This window comes from Vanacampus margaritifer, chromosome 4 (assembly GCF_051991255.1).
Source record: "Vanacampus margaritifer isolate UIUO_Vmar chromosome 4, RoL_Vmar_1.0, whole genome shotgun sequence".
Lineage (NCBI taxonomy): Eukaryota > Metazoa > Chordata > Actinopteri > Syngnathiformes > Syngnathidae > Vanacampus > Vanacampus margaritifer.
In genome coordinates, this window is record NC_135435.1 from 11,824,675 (window position 1) to 11,844,287 (window position 19,613).

At 40.1% G+C, this 19,613-nt stretch overlaps 2 protein-coding genes across 8 annotated transcripts; both read right to left on the reverse strand.

The window, feature by feature from the left end:
* Positions 1-956: 956 nt before the first annotated feature.
* LOC144050311 (uncharacterized) lies at positions 957-13,508 on the reverse strand. The gene is made up of 6 exons (XM_077563446.1): positions 13,209-13,508; positions 11,508-12,548; positions 10,552-10,585; positions 9,024-9,241; positions 7,458-8,156; positions 957-2,881 (listed from the first exon to the last, which is right to left on the reverse strand). Exons 1-6 carry the CDS (start codon positions 13,396-13,398, stop codon positions 1,935-1,937), a joined length of 3,129 nt encoding a protein of 1,042 aa, XP_077419572.1. The 5' UTR covers positions 13,399-13,508; the 3' UTR covers positions 957-1,934.
* Positions 13,509-13,979: 471 nt separating this feature from the next.
* On the reverse strand, positions 13,980-18,684 carry LOC144050803 (uncharacterized). 7 transcript variants are annotated; one of them, XM_077564400.1, is made up of 4 exons: positions 18,163-18,684; positions 17,088-17,435; positions 16,020-16,228; positions 13,995-14,878 (listed from the first exon to the last, which is right to left on the reverse strand). In XM_077564400.1, the coding sequence occupies exons 1-4, from the start codon at positions 18,359-18,361 to the stop codon at positions 14,858-14,860; spliced, it is 777 nt and encodes a 258-aa protein (XP_077420526.1). In that variant the 5' UTR covers positions 18,362-18,684; the 3' UTR covers positions 13,995-14,857. The 7 variants fall into 7 exon arrangements, 6 of the variants coding, with proteins under 6 accessions (XP_077420524.1, XP_077420523.1, XP_077420522.1 ...); XM_077564401.1 differs by having other exon boundaries at positions 13,997-14,878; positions 16,020-16,110; XM_077564399.1 differs by having other exon boundaries at positions 13,999-14,878; positions 16,020-16,110; positions 16,933-17,435.
* Between the last annotated feature and the right edge of the window lie 929 nt (positions 18,685-19,613).

Consider the following 19,613-nt stretch of genomic DNA (forward strand, 5'->3'; position numbering starts at 1 on the left):
AAACAAACAGACCAATTAGAAAAAGGCAAAAGGGTATTTTTCACAGGCAATTGACAATTCCAAACATCCGGGCATTTCTGATATTGCCACAATGCAACTCAATGCAAATGCTTCGATCACCAATGACGTCTTGGATTGTTTTTGCCTGTGACTACTAGCATTATACAAACCAGACACAAACAACAGTTTATCCCATTTTGAAGTCAAAATAATCCCCACAAATCAAATTACAATGATCCAAAGTCCAATGCTTTTCAATGCACGGATCACCTTCCACCGTCATTACTAAGTGATGGTTATCGCGTTATCTATTATTGAATTAGCATCTAGCATTTTAAATTAGGTAGCTAATATGGGCTAATTTATGGTCAGTTGTTTGTGCTGTATGAGACATGCTACTTCACAACAAAATGATTATAGGTAGGGAATATAGGGCAAACAAACAATACAATTTCACTGGATTCATAACATAGTTACCTGGCTGGGGTGGAGCAGCAGGGGAAGGAGAGGCGTGTGTCTGTCCGCCCCACACCGCAACCGTGGGTAATGAGCGTTCACGTGACAAAGGAAGCGGGCGAGAGAGCTCGGGTGCGCGCGCGCAGGGGATGCCTATTAGGGGGGTTTCACACGCGATTAATCATGCAGCTTTTCTAAAAGATTGTGTCAACACTGACCCGTCCTCGGTAAAGTGTTTAATAAAAAAACAAAAAAAACGAACTTTCCAAACGGCACTTTTTCGCTGTCTGAAATGTTTTTCGGTTTATGAGTGTTTTTTGGTCTGAGATTTTTTTTGTTTTGGTGTGTATATGAGAGGATTTTTTCGTGAGTAATTTTTTTTTGCATAAGAGCTTTTTTTTTTTTTAGGTCTGTGTGAGAGGAAAATGCTATTTCTGGCCTACACGTTTCGTGGCCCAATGACAAAAGTCCTTTTCAGACAGTGAAGCACAATTACAACATTCTGTATACTTCACGTTGTGATTTATTAGAAACTTCAAGTTATGATTGTATATTACATACGTGCTTATGTACAAGTCTGTATCGTATTTAAGATGGCAAATGTTTTAAGAAAAACACACATAATATGTATCTCCTCTTTTGCAATGAAAACAGAATACACAAATATGAAAGCCCAGCTGTGACGTGGCAAAAAATATTACATTTTGGACAGTATATAGATATCCTAGGAAGACTAGACATTATAGCCGTTTCAAGTGATGGTGCGCTCCATTTGCTTACCCCGACATCCAAGTTATTGGGAATGATATAAAACCTGCAAAAGTATTTTGTGAGCATTTTATATCAATTTTGTGGCTACAATTTAGTATACTATAGCCACAACGGAATTGTTTTCGTCATGTGTGGGGCTATTACACAAGCCAAACATAACCGTGACAAATCTGGTTCAGTATAGCGTATTTCGGTCTCACCTTTAATGAACAGACGCCGTACCCCAATTATTCACCAGATGTGTCTCACCCCAGACAAATGCAATCTATTTGGTCCAATGAGGTGGATTGATATGGCCAAATAATTCTAGCAAACACTTTTTGAGGAAAAAGTGTGATTGTAAGTATGACTATAAGTTTTAGTATTTGACGGGCCTATTTTGACTTAAGCTTGTCTAATCATGCGACCAATCCAACCGTCTGTCCTGCAACGTCATGCACCAACACACTTACTGTATGTTTTTTAACATGACACTAAAACTACTCACAAAAAGCTTGGGATATTGGACTTGAAGGTTGAAGGAACACACCTAAGTGCGGAGAAATCAAGGAAGGCAAGCAACCACTTTGCCGTGCATTTTAGGGCCATCCTGAAAATTTCTGGGAGCACCAAATCCCTAGCTTTTTATGAGAAGTCTACAAGAGAATCGGGGCTTACACGCACTGCAACTCAACATTGTCTCACCAAGTGTTACCAAACGTGACATTTCAGTTCGTCTTTTCCTCTCCGACAGACAAACGCACCTGCCCGCTGTGTCTCTTCACGTGCCGGACAAAAGTTGAGCGGTCACTGAAACTGGTGTGGCAGACTGAGCACGCAAAAGGTTTTTCTCCGGTGTGTCTTCTCGTGTGCGTCGTCATGTGTCCCTTCTGAGAGAATCTCTGGCCGCACACTGAGCAGCTGAAAGGTTTCTCTCCGGTGTGCGTTCTCATGTGCTTATTCAGCGTTGAACGGTCACTGAACGTCGTGCTGCACACAGAGCATGCGAAAGGTTTCTCTCCGGTGTGCGTTCTGGTGTGCGTCGTCAAATTGGACTTCCGGGAGAATCTTTCGCTGCACACCGAGCAGCTGAAAGGTTTTTCACCCGTGTGTCTCCGCATGTGCTTCACTAATGTCGAACTGTCACTGAAACTCGTGCTGCAGTAGGGACAAGTGAAGGGTTTCTCGCCAGTGTGCGTTCTAGTGTGTTTGATCAAATTCCCCCTCTGAGCAAACGTTTTACCGCAAACTGAGCAGATGAAAGGTTTCTCTCCTGTGTGCGTTCTCATGTGGACTTTCAACGTTTTCTTGTCGTAAAGGCTTCTCCCACAAACGGAACACGTCAAATGTTTGTTATCAGCGTGACACGTCCGATCCACTTTTGATCTTTCATCACCATCAGTGTCAGGAGAGTGAGAGCGTGTGTCCTCACTCTCTGATAGTGGAGCTGAGAGGCTGTCAGCTTGGTATCGCTTCTCACCATCAGCGCCATGAAGCCGTGAAGAGTGAGGCTCGTCTTCTTCGTCTTCACTCTTCACGATGACGCGAATGACCGGGAAGTCCAGCTCCTCAAGCTGCTTACCCTCCTCATTGATGCTATGTTCATCCTCTTCCTCCTTAATGCAGGGGGGCTCCGGCTCCTGGTGCTTAGGAGAAACAGCATCTTCACTGACATCTACGGGGCAGAAAATTAAAGACTCACTAAATGAAGATGATAAATAATACAATGACTATTAACAGCTGTTGCATGGTCAATGGCAGGGCTCTAGACTAACTTTTTGCACTGGTGAGCCCAACTTTTTTTTTTCTTGGGGGCACCAGCATAAAAGGTAGGGGCACCAAAATTCAATAAACTTGTATATCAATAGATATTCAATAAAGTTAAACAAAGAAAAAAAAGATAGGAATATTTGGACCACGGCCAATCAGAGGTCAGTCCCACCCTTCACTATCTCTGATTGGCTGAAACCATGATAGAGTAAGTGAGTTTGTTGATGAACTAAAGAGGCTTTGTGAGTCGAGGGAATCGACCCCCCTTCGATCGGTTGCACGGGTTGAACACAACCTCTGATTTGTTGCAGTTGCACCATTGTGGAATTTGGTCACATTCTCGAGCCCTGGTTGAGGTCATTGGGAACGTATTCTTCGTGCTTCAATTTTTTCAGATTTTTTTTAATGTACACTCTTGTTCTAAAACGGATTAAATGCATTTTCACTTAATTAAAAAATATATAAAAAGGAGTAAAAAAAATCTATAAATTTTTCCGAATAAATTTGCTGAATCATCCAATTACCCCCCATTTGGTCCTAAAATTCAAATTTATATATTAGGCTACAACTGAAAACACATATTGGTTAATCTATTTCAGTGACGTGCAGTGACAGGCAGAAACATGAAAAACTCTTGCACAAGGAGATGATATATATAATTCACCTATTCTGTTGCCATTCGTACAGCTGAATAATAGCTTTATGTTTAACAAGACATACCCAGATTTCACTCCAAGTCAGTTTGTGAATAAACAGAGATTAGATCATGATTTCACCATACTTTGATTATGTTTTGTTTTCTCATGTACCACAAGATTTATCCAACTTCAAGCTATTAAGTTTGGGGAAACACTGCTGATTTCCCCTCAGCTTGTAACAATGGTGAACAGAGGTGTGGGACTTTAGTCACATGACTTGACTTGAGTCAGACTTACAGTAAGTCACCAATTATGGGGCTTTAAATTTCAGAATTAACCTAAAATGCACAATCCAATTTACTCCTGACGGCTCTGATGTACTGTAGAAACAATGGGCACGACTTTCTGCAAGACACCGGAAGTAGCAGTGAGGCATTTCTTACAAAAGTTTTCATCTCCCATAACGGTTTATTTGAATGGTTTTTGTTTCCTTTTCTAAACGACCACAAGACCTCATAGCATTTAAAAATGTATTGGCAAAGAGCAATGTTTTGAAGATGCACCCCAGACAAGGACAGAATGTTTTTTTGATAATCTGGACTTTCCAGTGCCCACTGCCAGCACCCAGAATGATGAACACAAATTTAGGCTAAAATGTTATTTTGAAAAGACCACCTAAACTTTGCATATGTAACAAGGGCAACACACGTCAAACTTCACTTTTTTTCTCAGCAGTTGGACTGAGCACAAGTGTTGTATGACTTCGTAGTCTTGCATCGCCCAAAGAATAACTTTACTGTACTTGCTTGGTTTTTGCCACAGTGATTTGTGGCATGCTTGAAACTTAAATATTAAGACCTTAGCACATGTGGGACTTTTTATTCCCACATTGGAATGAGTAAACAATGTAAGGACTTGCAGAAGAAACAAACCTGCTGTGTGCAACACGCAACGATGCCGTCGCTCGTTCTTTTTGGCTGGAAAAACCTCCTCCTCGTACTCGGCTATCATTCTTCGCGTATTTCTTCACCAGTCAGACTTTACTGACGACATCAAAACGCTTTCATTTTTCGATTGTCAACATGTTAGCCTTGTTAGCATGCGTTGCTAACAAACGCGTCTTTGTTCGCAGCTAGCGAGCTAAACCAGTTTGAGGAAGAGCACCGTGACGAGGCGTAAGGTTAATGGTGTTAAAACTAAAAGTGTTTGCTATGCCATGTAATAGGACAATGAAAAAGCCTAAAGAAAAGCGAAAAGGACGCCGTAACGAAGGGTATAAAAAATCTACAGTCACATCATTTTGCTTGTTGGAATAAGACGTACAGAGATTGACGACGGAAACACCATTTGGACAAATTATACGGGTGCGAGTCGTCTATTTGATGGTGTGCAATGGAGAAACCAGGTATGGTGTAACCCATTTTGCTTCGGCATCTGAATGTTTGCGTTTGATATCTCTAATTTTATTACAAAGTACAGTACTCAAGTTTGTATATGTTTTTTAAATTAAATTTTCGACTTATTTTTTTTAAATTTAATTTTCGAATTATATATTTGTATACATGCTTTTATTTTCACTTCTAGTCATTTATTTGTGTTTAATTTTGGCAGTTTTGGTCCTGCATAGGTTTTAACACATGCTTCAGTGACATACCAGCAGGGTTGGGGAATCCAGGTCCAGAAAGTAAATCCTGAAACAGGTGCTTTTAATCAACAGGTAGAGACGAGCTGGTTTACTTGCAAGTTGAGTAGAAGCCCCTGTGGCTAAAGCCATTCTGTGGCAGGTTTTTTACTTTGTAGATCTAGATCCCCCAACCTTGCATATCAAGGTGTCGACTGTCCGTGACTTGGACTTCTGAGGGTGCATTGTCATAGTCCTTAAAAATGTCAGGATTAAAGGGCCAAATACTTGTAGGTAGGAAAGAGGCTTGAATGTTTTGGGGTTTTCAGCTACAGGCAGAGCAGTCTTCACAATACTTGGAATGTCATCTATTGTCATCGTCGTGGCAGGATTTATCTTCATCCAGGCATCAATTGCAGTGTTCAACATATTCTTAAATGGGCCTTAGACACTCTAATCCAGTGGTGTCCAAACTCGGTCCTCGGGGGCCGGTAGTCCCGCAGGTTTTGGATATTTCTCTCCTCCAACACAGCTGAAGCTCATCAGCAAGCTCTGCATAAGCATGATAACGACCTTGTTGATTGGAACAGGTGCGTTGGAGCAGGGAAACCTCAAAAACCTGCAGGACTACCGGCCCTCGAGGACCGAGTTTGGACACCACTGCTCTAATCCAATGGTTGAAGTGCACTGGGAAAATAAATGGACCAATGATCTCTTAGCTTCTGCAGTGATTTGCAATATCTGCCAATGTTTCTTTGCAGATACCATGTGTCTTTGCGACTGATCTGACTGACTTGTTCTTTGTGAGCTCATCAAATGTCTTGTCAAAAACATCTGCAGGCACACCTCTGTCAGTAGCCCCCCCCCGACACACACACTCCACAGCACTGAAGTGGTTTGTCATCAGTAATCATAGGCAACATTTATGACATTGCACCTCATTGATGGCTATGCATCCAGAAAATGAGGACTTGTGTCTCTGTAAAAGGCATGCATGCATATTCGCTTTAGATTTATTGTATTTATTTTAGTTTGGCATTTTTATTAAATGTTTTTTTTCATACAGGTTAAATTTATTTATTTGATTACAGCTATTACCTGTCTACCGTTGATAAAGATGGTCAAAAGGCATGTTTTGCATGGCAATTTTGCACCTCTGATAGATTTGGGATGGGGAGAGATGGGGTAGGGAGGCCTCCAAATAAAATTACACTTAGGGCTCCATTTTGGTCATGTCTAAGTACGATACACAATACTAAGATATTATACCCTAAATCAGAGGTGGGCATCGAGGGCCGCAGTCCTGTAGGTTTTGCGTGTTGCCCTTCTCCAACACAGCTGATATATGATCAGCTCATCAGCAAGCTCTGCATAAGCCTGATAACGATCCTGTTGATTGGAATCAGCTTGTGTTGGAAGTGAGAAACCTACAAAACCTGCAGGACTCTGGCCCTCGAGGACCGAGATTGCCCACCTCTGCCCTAAATGGTTGATGCAAAGACTGAAGTTTGTTCTTTGAGCGGTCTCAAGACTCCATTCAGGGATCCTGACATACATCACGCACCGGTGTCAGCAAAACAAACAAACAGAAGTTGTCACTAACAATGCAACGAATAAAATTGCTGTTCAGACACTCTCCATCCAATTTGGCTTATTTTGGGCTATCCCCCCTCCAAAGAATGAGAGTTTAGATGTGCAAATTTGGTAGACACATAACACAAAAGACTCACCGCATAATTGCATAGAAGGTGGCTGGACAAAAATTTTTTCAGCTTTTTATTTGCCTAAATGAAAAAAATAGATATGCATCATTTCCATTCCACTTTAATGTGCTACTTTGTGTTAATGAATCTTATAAAATGTCATTAAAAAATGGAAGGTTGTGGTTGAAATGTGGCAAAATTTGAAAAAGTGTATGAATACTTTTTCAATGCACTGTGTATGTGATATGCATAAAATGGCAGGCATTTTATGCAGATTATCTTTTTTTGATGGAAAATTTGTAGAAAGTTACACATCAGTCACATCTTGATTGCTTTATTTAAGATTAATTGCCAAGTATCAATGCAAAATAATACAAAATGTGTGATACTGTAGTTGTGAGGACTCAGAGTAGTATTTTTGGTGGTAAAATGTACATTTTTCAAACTAACCACAACCATTCAAAATTTGTCAGCATGTCAGAAAATTTCCCAAATTTCATTAAGTGTTGTTCCTCTCACCAGGACACTTGTGTTTCTTAATCTTATACTTATAAGAGAATCTTTGATCACACACATTGCAACGGAACGGTTTCTCGCCAGTGTGTGTTCTTGTATGTGTTATCAAACATTCACTTCGAGAGAATCTTTTACCGCAAAATGAGCAGGCAAAAGGTTTCTCTCCTGTGTGTGTTCTGAAGTGTGATGTCAAGTGTGCTTTCTGAGAGAATCTTTTACCACAAACTGAGCAGGCAAAAGGTTTCTCTCCTGTGTGAATGACCATGTGTCTTTTCAGATTTATCTTGACGCCAAAGCTTTTGTTACATTGCGAACATTTCCACTTTTTTTTGCCAGTGTGATACGTCCTATCACCTTTGGAGTGTTCTTCATCATCAGTGTCAGGTGAGTGTGGCATAATGTAGTCATTGTCTGATAGTGGAGCCAAGGAGCTTTTTGCTCCTGATCCTCCACAGTGGCCTCCATCAACGTCTCTTGTCATGTGGTGACTCGAGCTGCTGCTTGGAGGCTCAGCCCATCTGTTCTGCTCACTCTGACATTTGTCTTCATCACATTCACTCTTCACGGGCACAACTGTCAATGGCAAATTGGTGATGTCATCCTCCTGCTCTTCCTCCTTAATGAAGGGGGCCTCTGGCTCCTGCGGCTCCACCTGGGCGCGCCACTCCTGCTGCACAGGATGAAGGGTTTCTTCACTCACATCTGCAGGGCATAAGAAGACAAACACACTTTGTTTGGCAAAGTCGAACTGAAGACTTTACATTGTCCTTAGGGGGACAATTTCCACATCCTCTCCACGTGAGGAGTTCTTTTTTTCAGCACTCATTTAAGTTTGCTGCCAGAAACATTTGGCCCTCGTTTACCTCTTGCAATACAGTGCTTTCAAGAGGAAAATGAGGGCCACCAGACCCAAAAACAAAGAGCTGATAGCAAGCATCAAGAAAACCTGGTCTACTAAGACCCCCAGGCAATACCATGGCGCATCGAGGCAGTGATTAAGGCAAAGGGATTGCCAACCAACTATTAGATTGACATCGTTTTGAAAACAACATGCATCCATCCATCCTTTTTCACCCCATGCAAAAAACTGGTAAGTATGCATGGTGATTTCTTCACAGCATTCTAATATTTTGAAATCCTGTTTTCGTGGGTTTTATGAGCTGGAAGCACAAATAATGTAAAGATAAACAAATCAATATTTTAAATCACATAAATTGTGGACCATGGATATATAATCTATGAATGTTAGATTTTTTGAATGGAATTGTGGAAATTATACAATTTATTATTATTATTACAACTTTTCGAGGATATTCTTTTCTTTTTACGAGCACAGTTGTGCACTGTTTTTATGAGTTTTAGTACAGTATTGACGGGTTGTTGTTATTATTATTATTATTATTTTTACAATTGCTACGTGGCAGTGGTGGTTGTATTATGAAGTGGATTCTTAAAAGCACGGCCCGTAGCTGAACAATTTGTTCGCACACCTCTACTTCTGAAAATGTCAGCTACTATGCCTGATTTTAAAATATTTCAGGAATAAGTGGGAGTACGAGGTCAACAAACCTGCTCTCTGAACCGCAACTTGGGGTATGAAAATAGCATCCAGCAGTTGACGTTGTCTTTCGTTTTCCTCTTTTGTCCGACAAAGTTCCTCCTCGTACTCTGCTATCGTTCTTTCAAACACTACAACTATTTCGTCGACGGCCGCGCTTAGTCGCTGATTCAGGAATGCTCTGAGCATTTCTACCTTACACATTTTTTTCCACACGGTCTTCGAAACACTTCACACTCTGCTTAATGATATGCTGCTAGCAGATTTGTTAACATAGCACTGTCGCTTCTTTATTACGTCACCTTTGCGCGTATCCAGGCATCACTAGACGAGTTATGTTGCCTTCGGTGCAGGTTGGCGTGAGTTCGCTTCCCCGCCTGGGAGACCATATATGTGTGTGCTCAAAAAAAAATACAAATAAACTAGGAGAGTTATGCTAAGAAAAAAAATAGAGTTATGCTATATCAAACGTAGACCAAGACGAGCCAGGAGACCCTCGGCAACTGTGACGTGTCATCATTTACCCATATACGAGAGCGTCACATTACAATTTGGTCTAAAGTGCCGTCACCAACACGTCCACGTCATGCCCGACCCACGTAGTTCTTGCAGAGGGCGGCCCCAGTTAAGGGGGAAATTAAAATATCTGAGTGGTGTGGAAACCTGGCTGGTAATGTGGTCAGTCAAACGGGGGGATTTCCCCCTCCTTCTTTTTTTGGCACTGCTCTTTTTACACCCAATTCTTAATGTTTGTACCTAGAATATTGTAGAATCAGTGTTTTTGGTTCTCTGATGACGTTGTTGATGACGTTGTGGAAAAGATTTTCATGAAGGATTAGAGCGTGAAGCTATTTTTTAAATTAAGGAACCTACATCCACATTGCTCAAATGCTTGAAAATTTACATAAGTGACTAATATTTCATGTATATTATCAGTATTTGCTAATATTTATTTGTGCAACACCTCAAGAAAAGCAGAATGTTACTTCAGTCACATCCAATCATAAAACAATTGTGCCAATTCTTAGAGGTTCTGGTCGCACTTAAACCCACAAAAGTTAGGCTTTGTGAGGACATTTTATAAATAACCGAAAATACATTAACTTTTGAATGCACGTCTTTCAGTACTGCATTTTTCTTTTTTGCACAACTGTTCTGTTTTTAACAAAGACCCGAATGGCAAGGCTTGGGCGCCATCTTGTGGCATTTTAGGGAGTATCAAAAAGAGGCAAAGTGTTCAGCAAAAGAGCCACTTGCCTGTATTGTGATCATTGAATCTCGTACAGCGTTAAGTCCTTTATCTGTTTTCAAACTAGCGATCTCCAACTTAAGTAAATATCGCGCTCTATGAGTCCCAACTAAATGTGCAAGTTTGACTGACAGGCGACCTCCGGTTGAAGTAATAGATTCTATGGCTCTGTGGGCAATAATAACTTTTAATTTGTAAAATAGCAGTCGCTAAGTCAATAAGTCGCTCCGGGTCACGTCCACTTCCATTTAACAATCATTTCCTTCCGCCGTCCGACATAGAGCAGTCACGTGATCACGTGACGTTGGTGCAAATGGTCAATAGCTGAGGACAAGGACCACCGGAAAAACAACTTGCAATAGGTGAATTCACCAAAGGGCAATAGGTACTTCGCCTGTGTTTGACATGCTGTGTTCTCGTAAGATGGTGCCACATGACCATCTTAAAATTGAGTCACAGGATTGGTCATCTTGACGATCTCGACCCCTGTGTGGTTTATTGTTTTTGTTTGTTTGTTTGGACTGATTTAATGACAGTTGATGTAACCTTCACTAACCCCATATGGAGGTATATGTTCCAGGCCTAACCGCCATGAATGACTTAAAAATGTAGAGACCATGTAGCATTTTAGTATAACCCAAGCTCAACACAATTGAGCTCAGTGTTCCTTAGCACCCATTCTTACTCTCGCTTACAGTTCGAATAAGAGACAAAAGTGTGCCTACTTCAAGCTATTTATTTTTTCCTCTGTTGAAAATAGACATTGAAAGAGACAAACATTGCATATATAAGTCAAGTCAGTCACCTTTACAAACCATAGTTTTGTCTAATCAATATCCACTTGCTTAATGCTAACATACCGTATATTGCGAAAATAGGTGGTAATGGAAATTAGCCGAGACGTTAACAACAATTCAATAAACCTTCAAACAACTGCTACTTGCACATGCATGGAACAGCAACACATGCAAAGCATTTAACTATACATTTAAGTATTATTTGTGCTCAATGACTATTATTGGAGTTTAAATAGTTGAAGACCATCTCCGGCTCTTCATCTATCTCTTTGTAACATACCACATTTCTCTCAGTAGACCTCAGTGCTGCTGCGTGAAATGTTGTGGCACAACGTGGCACTCCATATTTGGACGAGCCTGTAAACTGCAGAAATCCATTATCAAACGATCACTTCAAAATCTGTGATATGATGTAGCGGGAAACACTGTATGTATGCAGCTTCATGCACTGCTGCTCTTCTCACCAACGCATGCATTTTTGTCAAGCTGATACTTAGAAGAGAACTTTTGATCACACGCATTGCAACTAAACATTTTCTCACCAGTGTGTGTTTTCATGTGTCGGGTCAAAAGAGAATTTTCACGGAAGCTTTTTCCACACACCAAGCAGGAAAAAGGTTTTTCTCCCGTGTGTGTTTTCATGTGGTGAGTCAAACCGGAACAATCATAAAAGCTTTTGTCGCAGATAGAGCAAGAAAAAGGTTTCACTCCTGTGTGTGTTCTCAGGTGGCTGACTAATGTTGAGCTTGCACCAAAACTTTTATCACAGAATGAGCAGGAGTAAGGTTTCTCTCCTGTGTGTGTTCTTTTGTGTTTAATCATTGCTGAGTAATCAATAAAATCTTTGTTGCAAGCCGGGCAAGAAAACGGCTTCTCTCCAGTGTGTGTCCTAACGTGTATTGTTAAGTGTGTCCTGCGCTTGAAACTTCTACCACAATGTGAGCAAGTGTAAGGTTTTTCATCTGTGTGTATTTTCAAGTGTGACGTCAGGTGCACGTTCTGGGTGAATTTTTTGCCACAAATTGAGCAACTGAACGGTTTTTCTCCAGTGTGAATGATCATGTGTCGTTTCAGATTCATCTTGTGGCCAAAAGTTTTGTCACACTGAGAACATTTCCATGGTTCATTGTCAGTGGTACATGTCAAATCCTCTTTAGAGTGTTCATAATCATCAGTGTCAGATGTTATGACATCGTTATCTGATAATGGAGCGAAGAGGCTTTCAGCTTGTGATCCTATGCGGTGGTCAGCATCACCTTCGGCTGTCATGTGTTGACCTGAGCCACTGCCTGAAGGCTCCTCCGCTCTGTTCTGCTCACGTTGACATTTGCCTTCAGCATCATCTTCACTTTTCACAATAACACTACACACCGGGAAGTCAAGCTCTTGAAGATGTTCCTCCTCTTTAATAGGGAGGGGCTCTAGCGGCTCTTGCTTTATACTTGAACTCCTGTGATGCTGCTCAGGTGCGACATATACTTCACTGGTGTCTGCAATACACAAGAAGATGAACACACATGGTTTAGATTACACACACACCATTCAGTTATACTAAGAACACATTGTCACTGCATTAGCAAAAAACATTGGTATTACAGTGGTAATAAGAGGCACAATTACACAGGGATTTTGTAAAGAAGTGTTTATTTATACCCCACACAAATTAAAAAATGTATTATTATTATTATTATTTTTAAACAGGCTTAATCCAATTTATTTAGTTGTTTCATTGTAGCTTATCTTGGTACAATTCTCTGGTGGGAAGCTTGAAGTAAGCAACTAATAATGTAGAATAGCTTTTATCTTAGCTCACTACATTTTCACAAGTAGCTTGCCCAACACTGCCCTCATAACTAAGTCTGAATTTCCAGCATATCTATTTTTAAATCAACTGCTGTAATGTCAACTAGAACCGTTTCGCTAGGAAGCAATTTACCTCACGTAACATGTGAGCCATACACTGTTTTGTTAATCACTGTGCCTCGGTCATTACGGATGTTTTTTAACTGGTCCCGTCAGAGGATGCACTTTGCCAAGTGACGCCATGGTCGATTACCGTCGGTTTCTATTACGAAAATAAACAGAGTACTGTAGTCCTCTTCCCCCGCCCCAATATTTCCTAAACAAATAAGAGTAATAGTTAAGCAAACCTGTTTTGCGTAGCACATCCTGATGCTCGAAAGCGTCCAGTTGTTGACGTTGTCGCTCGTTTTCCTTTTTGGTCCTACTAAGTTCCCCCTCGTACTCTTTTATCGTTCTTTCAAACACTACAAATATTTCTTCGACGGCCGCACTTAGCCGCTGATTCAGCAACGCTCTCAGCATTTCTATTTTGCACATTTTCACACGATAATCAACACAACACTTTACACTCACACTAACTCGATCTCTGCTTAGTGACTCTTTGTCTCAGTAACAAGCTAGTTGGAGCCTTTACGTTTTTGCTTTTACTTCCGGTGGGCGCTCGACAAGACGCATTCTAGTGCTTTACTGCCTCTTTTGCTATGGTGGCGACATTACACTATAGACAGACAGCAAAAGATACGACGGATGGATGTTTAAACAGACATCACAGCAGCAATATTCATGCATATGTACTTCTGATAATAAACACCCAACACAGTTGAAACAAATACAAATAGCATAATTGCCAATTTTAGAAATTTACAACAAATGTTCAATTGTCAGTTTTTGTATAGTACTTTGTTATTAATTAGACAGTCATGTGCCACAGAAATATGTGTACAATTTGTGCAAAATTAAAGTATATTGACATTGATATACAATTTAAATTATACGATGACAAATTATAGCACACCTAATATCTTCACAGCGTGAAACTTGATATGCATAATACTGTAGTTCTATTGCACATTATCACCTTCTACTTAAAGGCTAAATCAGCCCCTCTCAATCTCTTCTCCTCACTTTCACCTTTGCCTTCATCATCTTCACTCTCCACGATGACACAAAACACAGGGAAACGAGGAAAGCATTTACAGTAGACCTTCGTTTATTGTGTGGGATAAGGTCAAAAACTTTAGTTTAACGGGACACATGCCAACTGCTCATGTCTAAAGATTTACGACAAAGTCTGAGCATGTGTTTTCTGTCCATCTTCAGAGCATATTTATTGCACTCCCCCCAAACCCACCTTGTTTTTAAGACTCATCGTGTTTATCAAAGTGACACTTATAAGAGAAACTTTAATCAGACACACTGCAAATTCTCATGTCTAATCAATTCTAAACATTCACTGAATCTAAAAGTGCAGACTGAGCCGTCAAAGGACTTCTGTGCGTTTTGGAGTGTGTGTTTAATTGTGCCTTCTGAGCAAATCTTTTACCACACACTGAGCCGACAAAAATATTTCTCCCCAGTGTGTATTCTTGAGTGAGTTATTAAACTCGTCCTGATAGAGAAGCTTTTACCACAAATTGAGCAAGTAAAATGTTTTTCTCAGGTATGCGTTTTCATGTGACTTGTTAAATTAGACTTTTGAGTTTTGAATTTCAGACCGCAAACTGAGCAGGATAAGGGTCTCTCTCCAGTGTGCATTCTCATGTGCACTTTCAGAGCAGACTTAGTACCGAAAGTTTTGCCACATTGATGACATGTCGTAGCATCTTTAGAGTGTTCCTCATCAATAGTGTCCAATGAACGCCACGTTATCTCGTCACCCTCTGATAGCGGAGCTACGAGGCCGTCTGCTTGTGATCCCCGACAATGGTCTCCACCACCTGCTTCTTTATTATCTTCAGTCTTCACAATGACACAATAGAATGGTGACTTGCTGGGATCAGCCTCTATCAGAGCTGGACTGCAAGAAAAAAAAAGGAGAAAAAAATTAGCCTGGGTATTTTTGGCTTAGACCGGCCAATTATTTGTCATACCATCCCCAGTCAGGGTATCATGAATAAAATGCACATATAACCAAAACCTTGATCAAAACACTAATAAAACATGCAGGATCAAGTCTATTTAAAAATAATAATTCTGATATTGACTAGAAAATTTAATTTAATTTGCCATTGATTGGTTCAGTTTGCTGTTTATTTGGACAGAAATGAACGGACTGCTCCCTCTAAATTGTGGAGTAAGCACTGGATGCAGAGTTCAGTTCGAGGCGTGCTGCCACGTGGAGTTGACCTAAACGTTTGACTGCCCACACATTTTTTTGACCTCAAAGGGCCTTCTTTCCCTCTTTGTTGTTAAACTATTGCCCTGGCGGCTTTGTGTGCCATCTTATAACACCAACCCTACCACATAACGATTACAGTATTGTTTGAACACTTTATTGAACAACAAAAATTAAAAACTGACCGAAACCCAAATACTAACTCAACCGCCCAGGGATGCGCTATCTGCTGGGAACATGTAGTACTGCACTTCCGACCTCTTCCATCAAACCACTAGTTAGCCCCGCCCCGGCTGACTGAGGGTTGAGTGTTTGTAATTTTCAATAATCTGTTTAAAAAAATAGCTTTACGTCCTAAGACAGTGCATCATTAAATGTGCAAATTTTGTTGTAAAAAAAAATATGTTTATACCATTTTGTAAAATCCGTGTAGACAAGAGTCAAACATTTAAGTTCACCCGACGTGGCGGCACGCCTAGAACTGCACTCTGCATCCAGGGCTACTTGAAATTATGGGCCGGTCTCTTGGGGGTAAACGGAGGAAAAATAATTAAATGGCACCGCATCGGCTCCAAAAGATGCTGGCCCACCGGGAATCTGCTCTCTATGCCAGATAGCCAGTCCAGCAATGGCATCTATATCTATATTTTAAAATTAAAATAAAGGCAATAATTCCCAATGTACGCAGTAATTGGGGTCAAATTATAGTAAAAAGATTTTACAGAAAATATAAGTAGCCAATAATTTTGCCATGAGATTACACTGATACCACAAGTGAAATGTTTTCTGAGTGTAATTGAGGAGAGGAAGCTAGTGAACAAACCTGCTTGGTGTGATTCATCTTGAGGCTTCTTGAAAACAGAAGCCAGTAGTTGCCGTTGTCTCTCGTTCTCCTCTTTTGTCCGACAAAGTTCCTAAAAAGTACAGTAGTGCTCATGCAGGGGCGTACAGAGGATGGGGCCAACAGGGTGGTTGCTTCCGCATGCATAGCCGCCCCACTGTTGACCAAATTTTTCCGGGTGATTTCTGTCTCTGTCACCAAGAGACATCCTGCTGTGAGTGAGGGGTCCGAAGTTAGGAAAAGCCCCCACCCCTCCAATACTTCAACCAGTATTAGCAAAGGTTACAGACAGCCACAAAAAAAAAAAACATTTTTGTGGCCTTTAATGAGAAAAATAGTACTTTATTCTATAAAAACATAAAATATAAAAGTGGATATAAAGAAAAACTGGTTTTCTAAACTGTTGTCTACAACAGCTCCTTTCAAGTGATGTTGTTTTGTATTACCATTTGTCCCAATCATTATATAGTTGAAAAGTGCATCAGCAAAATTCCTGCAGGTGTCACATGACAATAAAAATAACAATGACGACCTGAAAAAGAGTGGGCAAAAGCAATAAAGAGAGTTCCCTCTTTATATTTAAAGTCCTACAGCTTCATGTTGTGCTGCTCTCACCAGCACATGTGTGTTTGTCAAGTTGATACTTGTAAGAGAATTTTTGGCCACACACACTACAACTGAACACTTTCTCATCTGTATGTGTCCTGATGTGCCTTGTCAAAAGTGACTTCCCGCGAAATCTTTTACCACACACTAAGCAGGAGAAAGGTTTCTCTCCAGTGTGCGTTCTCATGTGTTGAACCAAACCTGAACAATCGTAAAAGCTTTTGTCGCAAAGGGAGCATGTGTATGGTTTTTCTCCAGTGTGTCTCCTTGTGTGTGTAATCATGTTTACCTTTTGAGAGAATCCTTTGCCACAAAATGAGCACATGAATGGTTTCTCTCCTTTGTGGATCATTGTGTGTTTTTTCAGACTGCTCTTGCGGGTAAAAGTTTTGCCACACTGAGGACAAGTCAAGTGTGACTCGTCAGTGTGACATGCCTTATCACCTTTTGCGTGTTCATCACTGGTGTCGGATGTTGTGTCACCGTGATCCGACAGTGGAGGTAAGCATCTGTCTGCTTCTGAACCACCATCACCTTCTGTTGCCATGTGTTGACTTGAGCTGCTGCTTGTTGGCTCCGCTCTTTTGTTCTCCTCACTTTGGCTATCCTCTTCATACCTTTCACTCTTCACAGGGACACAAATCACAGAGAACTTCAGCACCTGAAGCTGCTCTGTCTCTTGAGTGATTATGTGCCCCTCCTCTTCCACTTTAATGGAAGAGGGTTCTGGCTCTTCTTGCTTCGCCCTGGAGCTCCAATCATGTTGCTTGGGATGAAGATCTTCTTGATTGCCTGTAAAAGAAACAATGAAACACACATAATCTGTTCCTACATTGGCATCTGATGGACAGAAAAATAAAAGGTCAGAGAGATTAACTAATCTCAAATACATTTATTTCATTGTCTAACAGTGATTCTTAACTACTGTACCATGATATCTCACTCACGTGTGCCACTGGAAATGATCCATTTTCACATAACTTAAGGTAAAAATAAATACCTAGTTTAGTTTGGGGAGGGCACATAAAAGATGTCACTTATGATTCCACGCCCCGCTCAATTGATACCACGCCCTCACATAAAATGTCAAAATATATATGGAAGCGAAAACTGAAAATAAATAATTTATTCAAAAAAACATCAAAGTGAGTCAAAATTAATTTTAACCCGAAAAACATTTCACACACTTATTTTTAATACATTTTTATATATGTTTTGCCAAATTCAAGATCAACTCCACGATTTTCAGTTTCAAGGTTTGTTGACCCTAATTTAACAACTGCGCTTGGGGTCAACTTGCGAGAGTCACGTGGGTCCTGAGTTGTACAGGATACGGGCCGAATCCACCTTAAAATGTTAAGAATTGCCTAATGACAGTTTCCCACAAACTATTATCGCAAAACACTTTCATATCATTTCTAACTTACATTACCCTTCAAAATAAATGGCTAATCTCGATCGGTGGTGGTTCCAATTTAACACATTGTTTAAAAAAAAAAAGTGAGAGGAAAAGACGAACCTGCGATGTGAGAGTTCAACACAGCTTGAGGCTTGTAAACAGCGTCCAGTAATTGACGTTGTCGCACGTTCTCCTCTTTCGTCCGACAAAGTTCCTCCTCGTACTGTGTTATCGTTCTTTGAAACACCACTAATATTTCGTCAACGGCTGCACTTAGTCGCTGATTGAGCAACGTTCTCAGCATTTCGACTTTACACATTTTCACACGATAATCAACAACACTCACGCTCAGGCTGGACTGGCCGCGTCTCTGGTTCGTATCTTAAACTAGCTGTTTTGGGATTGGGTAGGTTCAAAGTGCATCAAGACGACTACAACCGGACGTTTACTCAATTATACGAAATACAAACTGTACAAAATAACGAATAATCAACGTGTTAATGATGGAAAATAACGCAACACATCAGGGAATTTCACCAACTTCGTCATTTTCGTCTTTTTATTCTTCGTTGACGTTTGCTTGTTCTATCATTCAGTAAAGGCTAGCGCATTTAGTAGCAGCTGCTAGTCCCTCTTGGAGTCAACAGCTACTTCAGCAGCGACTTCACTTCCTGATGTTATGCGTCATTTCCGTTGTTGCAGTGGCATTTGACTGGCACTTGCGGCAACTATGTTGCGAATCCAGTGCTTGCTTCAAATGCTTCAGTTGAGGCCTTTGCCTTTCCGCTTTCCTTCGGGAGATGTTGCGACTCCATTCCACTTGATGCCGCTACCATTACTCATTCCATTGCAACGTATGTGTTTTTATTTTATTTTATTTTATTTTATTTTATTTTATTTTATTTTATTTTATTTTATTTTATTTTATTTTATTTTATTTTATTTTATTTTATTTCATTTTATTTTATTTTATTTTTTTTTTATTTTATTTTAATAAACCGCTTGTTTTTGTTAGTGCTCACGATATATACTTTATTAAAGTGTATAAAAGCATACAAACAAATACCCGCTGCAGACGATTTATAATTGTTAAAAATTTTATTTTCATGCTGGACTTTGTACATTTTTAAAAGTGATCCGTAAATAAAGTGTTCTTTATGTACATTTTTTAAAAAAAAAGTGATCCGTAAATAAAGTGTTATTTATGGGAAAAGGGTTGATATTGTAATAATAATTTAATTTATGTAAATTATGTTGCTGAATTTTTGTTTTGACAGGCAACAAAATGACTTTCACACACACACTACAAAAACAAAGAAAAAAAAAGGACAAAGGGGCACTTTGGGCATCAGTGCCCGGGCACCTATAGCCTATGAAATGGGGTATAGAAATAAAGCTTCCTTTCCTTGCCTTACTGTACTATCAAGTTTAACAAAACAAAAATAATGTTAAGTCAGCAGTCCCCTGTGTGCAAAGGAGAAAAAAAAAATTGCACCACTACATTTGTCTGACTTGGTTGGCCTTTGCGTGCACACTAGAATACTAATTAAGCATAGTCTGAAAATATTTGA

Excerpts from the sequence above, each read along its gene's own strand:
- LOC144050311 (XM_077563446.1), bottom strand. The coding sequence starts at position 13,398 with ATGTGCAAAATAGAAATGCTGAGAGCGTTGCTGAATCAGCGGCTAAGT. Across the intron at positions 12,549-13,208 it reads GGATGTGCTACGCAAAACAG|ACACCAGTGAAGTATATGTC; the intron begins GTTTGCTTAACT and ends TGTGTATTGCAG. Across the intron at positions 8,157-9,023 it reads AGTTGCGGTTCAGAGAGCAG|ATGTGAGTGAAGAAACCCTT; the intron begins GTTTGTTGACCT and ends TATGCCCTGCAG.
- LOC144050803 (XM_077564396.1), bottom strand. The coding sequence starts at position 18,361 with ATGTGTAAAGTCGAAATGCTGAGAACGTTGCTCAATCAGCGACTAAGT. Across the intron at positions 17,436-18,162 it reads GTTGAACTCTCACATCGCAG|GCAATCAAGAAGATCTTCAT; the intron begins GTTCGTCTTTTC and ends TTTCTTTTACAG.